The 12,482-nt window shown below is 47.5% G+C and overlaps 1 protein-coding gene across 2 annotated transcripts; it reads right to left on the bottom strand.

The window, feature by feature from the left end:
• Window positions 1-9,360: 9,360 nt before the first annotated feature.
• On the bottom strand, window positions 9,361-11,028 carry Sit1 (signaling threshold regulating transmembrane adaptor 1). Of its 2 annotated transcripts, XM_048420576.3 has the most exons (5): window positions 10,797-11,021; window positions 10,540-10,675; window positions 10,405-10,463; window positions 10,221-10,282; window positions 9,361-10,130 (listed from the first exon to the last, which is right to left on the bottom strand). In XM_048420576.3, the coding sequence occupies exons 1-5, from the start codon at window positions 10,837-10,839 to the stop codon at window positions 9,897-9,899; spliced, it is 534 nt and encodes a 177-aa protein (XP_048276533.2). In that variant the 5' UTR covers window positions 10,840-11,021; the 3' UTR covers window positions 9,361-9,896. The 2 variants fall into 2 exon arrangements, with proteins under 2 accessions (XP_048276533.2, XP_085533347.2); XM_085677221.2 differs by having other exon boundaries at window positions 9,361-10,282; window positions 10,797-11,028.
• Between the last annotated feature and the right edge of the window lie 1,454 nt (window positions 11,029-12,482).

Here is a 12,482-nt window from a genome sequence, read left to right as displayed (position 1 = left end):
GCCTCCTAACTCCGTTTAGTTTCTTTGAAGGCAATGATGACCCCCCCCCACCCTTAAGCCTGGGCTATAGATTGAATTCTACTGGTTTGAAACCAGTATACGTCTGTCTTTTTTGTTTTGTTTTGTTTTTGTTTTTCAAAACAGGGTTTCTCTGTAGCTTTGGAACCTGTCCAGGAACTAGCTCTTGTAGACCAGGTTGGTCTCAAACTTCCTGAGATCTGCCTGCCTCTGCCTCCCGAGTGCTGGGATTAAAGGCATGTGCCACCACCACCCAGCTCATATATTTGTGTTTGTTTGTTCGGTTTTCTAGTGTCTCTCTTCCACATCTTTATTTCAGAACTCTATCACTTTGCTGTAAGTGTGTTTCTCTTAAGTAAGCATTCATCTGATTTATGGAACAACTAGTCTTTCAATAGCAGAATTCAGTTCACTTGTATTTACTCTCAAGTATGATGTATGTGGTTCTCCGTATCATTTGTTCTGTTCTGTTTCCAGCACTTACGAGGCTGAGGCATAAAGGCTGGGAGCTAGAGGCCATTGTGGGCTACATACCAAGACTTGTCTCAAAAAAAAAAAAAAAAAAACCAGCATCAACAAAAACATTCAGAGAATTACAACCCTGGTCAGACACACGATTCTGCTAGCATATAAAAACACAGCAATTCCCAAAGTGTTGTGACTATCTTCCCACCCCCGTATAATGTGCGCCTTCTATTATGGTCACTTGTTTTCCTTCCCTGTCTCCTAACCCTCTCCTCTTTTAGACATCTGGAGCATGTTTGCCTACCTCCCTACCCCTTGATTCCAGAATTTAATTGAGATCATTTAGTCTTTGTTAGAATTTCCCTTACAGTGTGTTCCATCTGTCTTGCGTTTTTATTTAGCATGTATATTACACATTATAAATAGATTTAGATATAAATATATAGGTCATGTTTCGTTGCCCCCCACTGCTCTTGTTCCTCTCCATTTTCTCATCTTGACATCTCTGCTCTGATTCCTCTGCTGTTTGCTTAGGGTGTTTTCTCGAAACCACTTCGCAGATGGGATACTTCGTGATTTCTGAAAGGCTTCACAGCTCTCCCATCCCCCCCCTCCCTTGGCTGGGTCCATTTGCAGGTTGTTTCTCTCATTAGCCCATTTTCAATTTCTGTGAACCAGAGCTGCAGGTAAAGGAACCTGCTTGCTAGCTGCAAGGGTGTAAGATTTTCTACAACACTTTGAGTTTCGAGACTTTCTTTTTACTTGTGCATGGCTGAGCGTGTTTCTATCAGGCTGGGCTGGAGGGTAAGTGTTCCCTCAGTCCAGGGCGACATCAGCTACCCTTTAGTTACAGCCTTTAACTCTGGGAAGCCACAGCCTTTGCATGGTGCCTTTCCTGGTTCTGTTCTGATCCCATCGTTCACCACAGAATTTGCATGTCTATATTTTTGTCGAATGCTTTGAGATATTTCTCTCTCTCTCTTTTTTTTAACCTAGGCTTGTTTAGGGGATTCAGCAAAGAATCCCCTTTGATTTATCTATAGAAATTGTAAGCTATGACATCATGGTCTTTAGTTCAAGGAAATATTTTGCGTTTGAGCTTCCAAACTCACATATTTTCCAGCAGGGATTTACCCATCTCTGCCAGCAGGTTCCTCTGCTCTTGGGTTTGTTTGCATTTTCCTCATTAGAAAGTCTGAGAAATACAACCTCTCATTAGTTTGGGGGGAAGTCATGGAAACCCAGGGCTTCTTATCGGACCTGCTGTCTTCCAAACAGTCCTTGGCCTTGGCTCTGAGGCTGTCCTCCAGAACTGTCTGCAGCAAATTTTCTCTGCTGGAGAGCAGCAGAGCTGGGTTAACTCCTGGCCTGTAGTTGGGAGTTGTCAAAGAGGGTGTGGAAGAAACGACCTCATCACAGAGATCCACCTGCTTCTGCCTCCCGTGCTGGGATTGAAGGCGTGTGCCACTGTGCCGGGCATGGGTATACACTATTTTTCTATCAATAGATGTTTAACTGAGGCCACAGGCAAAGGAAGAAATGTGCAGCTGTTGTGAGAGAGTAGGCAACATTCAGGTGAAGGCAAGGGAAGCAGGTTTGCAAAACTGGGAAGAAGTGAGATGTATATAAACACAAGAAAGAATTCGAGATGGAGAGAGCATCTCAGAGGGAGCAGGAGCAGGAAGGCATCTTCCAGTCCCTGAGGCTGCACTGCAGGTCCTTGTACCACAGCCACAGTCCCGACATCCCCGTTCTGGGAGGTCTCCAGTTTCCCCAGCTGTTCTTTCAATATAAACCCCCTTCAGGTAGTCTATTCTTAGAAAGGCTTTTTGTTTCTTGACTTTGTCTCTAATCAAAGTGTGGGGCTGGAATCCCACTCACTTCTGAGAAGCACTTTTTTTTTCAAGACAGGGTTTCTCTGTGTAGCCATGGCTGTCCTGGAACTTACTCTGTAGTCCAGACTGGCCTCGAACTCAGAGATCCAGTTGCCTCTGCCTCCCAAGCGCTGGGATTAAAGGCGCACACCACCACTGCCCATCTTCGAATGTAGTTTGTAAAGATTTAAAAACAAAACAGAACACCATTTAGGCAATTCTCTTCCCAGGAACGACTCCTTGGTTCCTCCAGGTTGTTGCATACAGGAGTAAGCCAGAAGACTGTGTGGTGGTTGCTCAGACAGCAGGAGCAGAAGAAAAATGAGGAGGAGGCAGATTTGGTTCAAAATCTTAAAAGTTCTATGATTACAAAGATTGGAAATGAGTGCTTGGCCAAGCATAAAGTCCCCCAACTCTGGAAATGCTCGTGAGGAGGCCTGGAGGGTGACTCCTATAAACAGTGCAAGTTCAGATCAGATCTTCCAGCCTCTTCCTAACTAAATTATTCCAGAAATTGATCAGTTAAGCTGGAGAACAAGTTAGCCAGCACGTTAAACAAAAATATTATTACCAGGAGCTGGAGAGATGGTTAAGAGGTTAGGAGTACTGACTGCTCTTCAGGGGGCCCAGGTTCAAGTCCCAGCACCCACATGGCAGCTCACAACCATCTGTAACGCTAGTCTCGGGCATCCAGCATCCTCTTCTGGCCTCGTCCAGTACAGGTGGCACACATGCCAGTGAAGCACTCATACACAAAAAATAAAATAAAAACTTTAGAAATGAGGACAAAGGGTAGCAAAGCACGCTTTAATCAACATGGCCATGCTGAAAATAAAGAGGTTCAGTGACACACACACCCCCACCAAGTTCATTTTCAAGGGCCTAATGGAAGCTTTTAGCTTTAAAGGAAGCAGGGGATCCAGGGTTTGCACCTCTGACTGGGGTGGGGTGGTCTGGCTGATAACTCTCTCAGCTATGGCTCTCCAGGGAGCTCTGAAGAAGCTGTTAATGCCTTCACTTGAGGGCCACAGTCTGTCTCCAGGATGCAGCCTCACAGTGTGGATGACTGCCCTTACTCGGGGTGGGGGGGGGGTGGGGGGGTGGGGTCAGTCCTTGTAATAAAGGTGTTTCTCAATTAGCCCTCTTCTTCCTGCTGTCTGTAGGAGAGAGTGACCCAGGATATCAGGCCTAATGATCCAGGCCTATAATCCCAGACATTTAGGAGGTTGAGGCGAGAAGAACCCAAGTTCGAGACCAGCTGTTGAGACTCATGGAGAGGAAGGGACAGACTCAGAAGGAGGAAAAACTGTTGAAAGTCAAAAATTGAGTCAGAGTGGAACAAAATGATTTTATCTGGTGCCCCCTTCAATATCTTAAATCCCACAACATCTTATCAGCTAGTGAAGGCACTTGCTACCAAGCCTGGTGATCTAAATTCATTTCCCTGGACACACATAGTAGAAAAGATAACCAACTCTCAAAGGTTTTCCTCTAACTTCCCCTTGTTCACCATGACTTGTACATACCTACACACACACACACACACACACACACACACACACACACACACACCAAATTCAGGCCAGACTCACAAAGATCCACCTGCCTGTGCCTCCCGAGTGCTGGGATTAAAGGCGTGTGCCACCAATGCCTTTGTATACGGTTGTGTTTTTGTTTGTATTTTGTTTTAAATACCGTAGGGCCAAATGGCATGATAGTGCATCTAAGTCTGGAGCTGAGTGGCTCATGTAGGAACTGAGCAATGAGTAAAGATGCCAGTGGTCTGCATCTTTAGCTCTTATCTGCTGGTCTTTTCAAAGAAAATTATTCAGAACTCATGTGATTGCAGGATGGAAAACCTAACTTTGACTAAAACAAACTAGGGAATTTATTAGTTTACATGGCCAAAAGCCCCAGAAGGCAGATCTAGCTCTGCCCATGGTGGAATCCAAGACTTGAAGTGAAGTCACCAAGACCTGGTCTCATACAGCTGCCCAGCTCTGCCTCCCTCTTGATGGGCAAAGCCATCTTGGGATTCAAACCCATCTTGCCGGACTGAGAAGGCAAGGCTAAAGATGGAGGCCTAGCATAGACAGCTTCTGATATGGTGTGCAGGCCTTAGCTCCTGTATGTGAGGACACTTCAGAACTTCCTGCTGTTGACCCTTGGTCCCAAAGACTCTTCTGCTGGTCCTAAGTTTACAACTGTCATCAAAGACTGAGATCTCAGCAAGAGGGAAAGCTGAGGACCCAGAAGGCTCTAGTGAAGTCCCTTAAGAATATGCACCCTGCTCTACGACTTACCCGACCCGAATGATACACCAAAAAGGCAAAGGAATCCACAAAGAAAGGAACTCGAGCTGAAGGCAAGCTAAATTAAAAAAAAAAAAAAATGATCTTTTAAAAAAATTATAGACAACAAGAGAATACAAGAAAAGGGAAAGAAGTCAGACATAGTGACACACGCCTTTAATCCTAGCACTTGGAGAGCAGAAGTAGACAGATCTTTAAGTTTGAGGCCAGCCAGGTCTACAAAGCAATCTCCAGGATAGCCAGAGCTACTCAGAGAAACCCTGTCTTAAAGAAAAGAGAAGAGAAAAAAAGAAAAGAAGAAAGGATGGGGGCGGGGGGGCAGTTAGGAGCGTGGATCAGTGGAAGATCACTTGCCTAGAATGAATGAGGCCGGTGGGTTTGATTCCTAGCACAAAGAGCCTAGGGAGGGATGGGAAGAGAATGCTTAGAACACAGGCTTCAAGGACTGTAAAAAAAAAAAAAAAAAACTAAGTTCAGATCATACTCCACTGCAGCTATACATAAAATAAAACAACAACAAAACTATTGTATTACAGAAATTCAGTTAAAGAGCGGTGTTTGGCCAGCTCCAAATCCATTGAACCACACATAAAGACCTGAGTCGGATTCTGTGGCAAAGCCAAACCATAGGACTACAATTCCCAGGATGCTATGAGTCAGACCTCATTACGCCTGCGCAAAAGTGGTGCGTTGCCGACTTACGCCGGACGAGGGCACTGAAGCTTACTTAGTTCTGCGTGCTATGAGTTCAAGCTAAACCCAGTCTTGGAACGTAAATCAGTTTACCATGCTGGAGCCTCAAAGTCCTCAACCCTGATTCCCGCTAACGCGTGTGAGCTATTTCTATCATCTGCTCTTCCAAGCCTAAGATCTCGCGTCCTTCTGGTACAGACCCTGAACCAGCAGAAGCACAATAGCCCTCAGAAGCCTACTTCCCGATACAGTGGTTTCCCTCATCCAGAGCCCGTCCCCCCCACCCCCCGCCAAAAAAAAAAAAAACCACCCTTCCTCCTATACAACTGTCTGCCCTTGGGTCTCCAAGGGAGACATCCTCAGAGATGCAGAGACCAGAGGATCCCTGCTCTCACGTTCACCCCGTGTCTACCAAGTGCAAGGTTCCCTGTTCTCTGATTGTCTTTGGAACTTTGTAAATGGGAAGGAGAAAGGCGTGGGATGAAAACCTCGGCTTCCTATTTCTTCTGTCCTTCGAACCTCAGAAAGGTTGACGGAGCTGGACAGAGGCTCTTGCCAGAGAGGGGGCTGGAGCTCCGGCTAAAGGCGATTTCTTTTTTCCCCCTGTTATGCCGTGGGAAGCTGGAACTGAGGAGCTCACCAGGTTCAGCTTTTTGCCACAGTGAATCATAAATGGGCTACAAGAAAGATGGGGAGAGCAACCAATAGCGTGCGAGGGTTAGACAGAGCGGTGAGCCCTGTGTTACGGTCGTGGGTGTTGCAGAGAAAGCTTAAGCAGTTTGGAGCTGGTCTACATTTCTGTGATGGGGCTCAAACCACAAAGATGGATGATATGATAGATGACACTTTGTTTTGAAACCTAAACATTTCTAACCCATTATCTCCTTTCCATCCCTCCTACGACTTTTTTTTGAGGGGGAGGGGGTTACATTTTTGACGTCTTTGTAAGGGCCTGCGTAGCCTCACGCTACAGGCCTCCAGACCCCACAGCGGCCACTGAAGCTCATCCCTTGCTTCACTCGGCGACTCCTTTCCACCTCGCTAGAAGCAGAAAATCCAAACTCTTTGGCATAACTAGCTTCTGTCATCCCACCAGACTCACCTTGCCCTTTCCCTTTCCTTTGCCCCTTTCCCTCTGGGCGCATCAGGAACTCTCTAGAAGCCTCTTCTCCTCTGCCTTGTGGTGCCCCCTGCTGGACTGTATTCTGCTCTTTAAGTTTCCTTGCAGCCTGTGATGTTTCTCTGCTTAGTCACTTCACCTATGAATTTCTCCTCTACAGGACCCCGTGTTTTCCTGATCTTAATAATTCCTAGAGTTATTTAAATCACACAACACCCTTTTTTGTTGTTGTTGTTTAAATGAACAAGGGATCTGGAGAGATGACTCAGTCATTAAACGCACTTGTAGAGAAACTGTTGCAGAGGGTCCTGGTTTGGTTCCCAGAACCCACCTGGTGGCTCACAATCAACTGTAACTCCTGTTATATAGTTATGTTGGGTCCAGGAGACCCAACGCCCTCTACTGGCCTCCATGAGCACTGCACAAACATGGAGACAGAACACCCATAAACATAAAAATAAAGGTTCAATTTTAAAAATAATTTTATGGGGCTGTCTGTAGAAATGGTTCAGCAGTTAGAGCACTTGTTACTCTTTTTTTTTAATTATTCATTTATTATGTATACAGTGTTCTGTCTGCATGCATGCCTGCAGGCCAGAAGAGGGCACCAGATCTCATTACAGGTGGTGGTGAGTCACCATATGGTTGCTGGGAATTGAACTCAGGACCTCTGGAAGAGCAGTCAGTGCTCTTAACCACTGAGCTGTCTCCCCAGTCCGCACTTGTTACTCTTGCAGAGGACCCTGGTTTGGTTCCCAGCATCCACATGGTGGTTCAGACATACATGCAAACAAGACACTCATACACGTAAATATTAATAGAGATAATAAGAATCTTAAAAAGGCTGGGAAGATAGCTCAGACGATAAAGTGCTTGCTTTGCACACATGGGGATCTGAGCTCGATCCCAGCACCCGCATGAAAGAGCAGGGCACAGTGGCATATATTTGTAATCCCAGAATGAATTCCAGGACAGGTGGATCCCTGAAGCTGGAAGACCAACCAGCTGGCCTAGGCCACTAGCCTCAGGGCCCAATAAGAGACTGTCTCAAAAGCACAGGTAGGAGCTGTAAGTGGAGTTTCTCGTTTCCTTGGCAGCCGCTCCCAAGTTACCATTCAGAGACTTATTATCAATTATAAATGGTCAATCAGTAGCTCGGGCTCATTACTAGCTAACACTTATATTTTAAATTAACCCTTATTTCTTATCCACCCTCTGCCACACAGCTGCACCTTCTTCTTACACAGCATGTTCGTCTTGCTTCTCTCTGTGTCTCTCAAGACTCCTGAGACTCTGCCCTTCTTCCCAGCATTCTCTCTGCCCTGAAAATCTTTCCTAGCTATCAACCAATCAATTAACAATGAAAAAAACACGTATTTCCAGTGTACCAAGATTGTTCCACAGCAAGGACCTGACAAAATGGCTGGGGCAACAATGCTTGGTCGGGGAGGAGCAAGGGCCTTTGCTGACAGATCGGACAGCCTGAGTTCAATCCCTGGGTGCAACCTAGTAGAAGGAGAGAACCAAATTCTGCACACCTCGTTCCCTCATCGCCCTCTCCCATGAACACCACCACTAATAATAATAAATGTGATTTTTTAAAAATTTAAATCTAACAAGATAGACCATGCCTAACTAGGAACATCCAGGGTTAGCCTCTGGCCTCTACATGCACACATACAAGCATGCATGCATCATATATGTGCCCTCCCTTGTAAACACATGCATATGTATACACACATCATCATCATCATAATAATAAATGATAAGAATATCTCCCCATCATACAGGTTCAGAAATGGAGGCCTAGTTGCTTAGGTGTATTGGGTGGCTTATGGGCACCAATCTGTTGGAGGAGAGAGCCTCTTGTTGGTTCCTGACTGCTCAGCCCCAAAATAATCACACAGAAACCATACTAATTAAATCACTGCTTGACCCATTAGCCCTAACTTCTTATCGGCTAGCTCTTACATTTTTAATTTAACCCATTTCCATTATCTCTGTATCACCACGTGGCTATGGCTTACTGGCAAAGTTTTGGCATGTCTGACTCTGGTGGTGGCTCTATGGCATCTCGCTGACTCAGCCCTTCTCTCTCCCAGCATACATCCTAACTTTCCCTGCCTAGTTCTGTTCTTCCCTGCCATAGGCACAAAGCAGTTCTTTATTAACCAATAAAAGCAACACAGAGACAAAAGGACCTCCTGCACCACTTAGGAAGACAGGTAGCCAGTGAAAGCTGTAGAATTTGAACTCAGGCAGTATGGCTCCCACACCCACAGTTCTAACCTGGTTGCCAATCTGCCTGTTACCACTGCATGTTATATAGTGCAGGAGGTACAGGTTAAGAATAAAGCAGGTGATGGGTGGACAGGCAGGCATATTGGATAGGGGTTTTAAACACAAAGAGTGAGGCGCAAAACATTGTTGCCAGGACTGTAGGTGACAACTAAGAAGGTGGAGTAGATCAGTCCCATAATGATAGGGTGACGAGGAGGTCAATAGAGGTGCTTGTCAGACAGAATAAAGACAAGACAACGAATGCCACTGATAGGGAGGGGGGCAGGGAAGAATGGGTGTGGAAACTGATGAAGGCGCTAGGCCAGCAGGCAGGGAGACACTATTACCGAAGCTATGGAGAGAGCACTTCAGGACTGGTGAGGTTTCAGACCCCAGTGGCAATGGGGTGGCTCTGAACAGAAATCTTGTGACTGTTCTAGAATCAGGAATAGCACCTGAGCAACTGGGCTCCAATCCTTCAGCCTCCGCAACGACCTCTCCAATTGTTTCCCAGTTAGGCAACCCCAGAAATCCTCCACACAAAGTCAAAGCTCCCACCCCACCCTTTGGGGGTCTGTTACAGACCTGTAGCCTCTGGTTAAAATACAAAACGTTTTTGAGATGCTTTATTGAAAACCAAGGGACGCCAGAGACAGCAGCCTGGAGACCATTCTCTGTCCAGGGTTTTCAGGCCAGATATCAAGACTGAGACTCCAGAAGCCTTTCAGTGTGGGCTCCCATACATGGTACCCACCCACATCCTCTCTGGCTCTTACCACCTCCTCCCTGCCCACTTCCTGTGTCTGAGAAGACAATGAGGTATCTGATAAGCTGAGAAGGGGAGATAGGGAACCCAGCTAAACCCCGGAAGGAGGAAAAAGTGTGAAGCAGGGAGTTTGGGGGCTTACAGGAACACAGAGAAAAGATAAGTGGAAGGGGGTGAGGTCTTGCAACTGCATCCTCAGGCAGTCAGGAACCTTCATACTCTGAGATGTGTGCCTTGCAACTGCACTAAGTAACATCAACTGTCACAACGTCCTGGGGGTAGTCGGGAAGGAGGCACGCACTAGCCAATGCGGCGGGAGTCCCTGCTCCAGTAGCCAAGCCATGGTTGCCCACAGTTGCAGGTCCTCCTCAGCTGGGTGCAGGCTGACTGTTGGCATAGGCTTGATCTGGGAAGGAAGCCCGGGCTCGGCGTGTCTGGGCACACACTGAGGCATAGAGTTCCGGCTCAGGGCCCGGGGCCTGGGGCTTTGGCTCAGAGTCCAGCACCACCTCACAGTACTTTATGGGGGTCCCAGAGCTGGGGATCCGACCTTGTGCAGGTCGCAGCTGCAGGCTAGTGTAGCACGTCACCTCGTCCGTAGCCTGGAGAGGCGAGGATGTTAGACGTTCTCTGTTCCCTTGGGAACGATCCCCATTTCCTTCCCTCCCCTTTTCTTCAGCCAGCTGACTCACCCTGGCAGGGCCTCCAGAAGATGGGTCCTGCCCTTCTGGCCTTGGCTCTTGAGACAGCCGTCCTGGCACAAGGGAACAGGAATCTGGTCAGCTCCTGCTTGCCCCTGGCATCTCTACATCTCCACCCCACCTACTAAGTGCAGGCCCTTGTGCCCTGTTCCTCCCGACCGTCCGCAGTACCTACCTGTCTGTAAATAGTGCAGGTTTCCATACAGGGGAATTTCTTCCACGGACTCTCCGGAGCTGTGGCACAGAGTTTTGGAGAGTTTTTAGTTAAGAGGGAGTACTCCATTAACCCATTCCAATTATCTTTACTCACCATCCCTGTCCCTCCTGACTCCTGCTCCGACGGCTGGTCCACTGGGACAAGAGTACAGCCAGTGAAATGAGAAGCAGCACTGTCACAGACCCTAAGAGGGCCCACAGTCCCCACGCAAACGTCATGGAGGGGATCCCTGTAGATGTGAATGGAGGGGGCTGTTACTGCCCTGCACAAACCCCTTCCCCAACCAGCATCAGATAGGACATGGAGCCACATAACCCCTCCCCCAGGAGCCCCCGCCCCGCCCAGCTCACCCAATGCTAGTAGATGCCCTGTGCAGTTGCTACCGCTACTCATGTCTGCCGCCGGTCGGTGTTAGAGTCGAGTTCACGCTGTCCTGAGTCACGGGTCCGCCCTACTCATGGCCTGACAGCTGTCACAGCCCTCCGCAACCCCGGTGTCTTCTTAAACCTGGCCCTCACAGCTCAGCATCGCCAATACTGACGTTGACAAAGTTGCTGGTTTCCGGAGAGGAAGGCAGAGAGGAGGGATCAGCAAAAGAACAAAGACCCCGCCCTGTGCCTGCACCTGCAGCACCCTGAGCTCTCAACTCTCTGGCATCCCCAACGGCCCTGAGTCCCCTTTGTCACAGAGTAGTCACAGGTCTGAGTGTCCTGTGCATGTGCAGGCGAGTCCGCAAAGACTCTGAAGAGTACAGGTGGCTTCCATGTAGGAGATGTCTGCCTCGGTGAGCATGCTCAGAATTCAGGGTTCTATGCCAGGAAATAGACGTATTTATTTATGTAGTCCAGGCTGGCCTCAAACTCAATATGAACTCGAACTCCTGCACTTTCTTCCGCCACCTCCCTAGTTCTGAAATTACAGGCGTGTACCACCATGCCCAGCTGAGAAAATATCTATATATTATTGCCATTACTTGCATTATTTTCAGGAATAGGAAGATAGAGGAGGATTCCCTCCTCACCGCCTGACTCATCCCAACTGTCCGTAAGAACCTGACACTCTGTTAATCGCATTAAGGGAATCTCTGTTCCAGGCTAATTCAGGCAAGTTGAGCTTGTCTTTAAAGTTATTCACTTGCTAGAGAGAGCAGCAGCAAGTTCCAGGGCTACATAGTGAACCCCTGTCTAGAGGGAAACATCCTTCACAAGTGCTGGCTGGGAGACCGGTCAATGGGTAGAGTCCTTGCCTAGTCAATGTGAGGACCTCCAACACCCATACCAAAGCCAGGCTCAGTGCACACATCTGTAACCTCAGCTTTACATGGTGGCGGGGAGGCAGGTAGATCACTAGAGCTCGCTGGCCAGTCAGTCTAGCTGAATCAGTGAGCTCCCTGTCCAGTGAGAGACCTGTCAAAGAATAGAGTGGAGCCCGGCTGTGATGGCGCATGCCTTTAATCCCTCAGGAGGGAGGCAGAGGACCTAAGGCCAGCCTGATCCACAAAGTGAGTTCCAGGACAGCCAGGGCTACAAAGAGAAATCGTCGAAAAACTAAGACTAAACTAAACTAAAATAAAATAGAAAGAAAGAAAAAGAAAAAAAGAATAGAGTGGAGAATACTGGAGCAAGACACAAGAAGTTGGTTTCCAGGCTCCACAGGAACGTGTGGATGCATGCACACACGCAACTTTTAAAAATATGTTTTATAGGGGGCTGGAGAGATGGCTCAGTGGTTAAGAGCATTGCCTGCTCTTCCAAAGGTCCAGAGTTCAATTCCCAGCAACCACATGGTGGCTCACAATCATCTGTAATGATGTCTGGTGCCCTCTTCTGGCCTGTAGGCATACAAGCAGACAGAATATTGTATACATAATAAATAAATATTTAAAAAAATGTTTTATAGATCTTAGTTCTAAATTGTTATGAACAATAATGAGGTCCTAGGATGTGTATGCTTCAAATTAGCATAGAGTGGGGGCATGGTCTTATTTAGCCCAAGCTTGCTGTTCAGCAGAGACTGGCCTTGAACTGCTGCTCCGC

Source organism: Myodes glareolus, chromosome 16 (assembly GCF_982192425.1).
Source record: "Myodes glareolus chromosome 16, mMyoGla1.1, whole genome shotgun sequence".
NCBI classification, from domain to species: Eukaryota; Metazoa; Chordata; class Mammalia; order Rodentia; family Cricetidae; genus Myodes; species Myodes glareolus.
The sequence above is the reverse complement of the archived record's forward strand: the minus strand, read 5'-3'. Positions and strand labels throughout refer to the sequence as shown.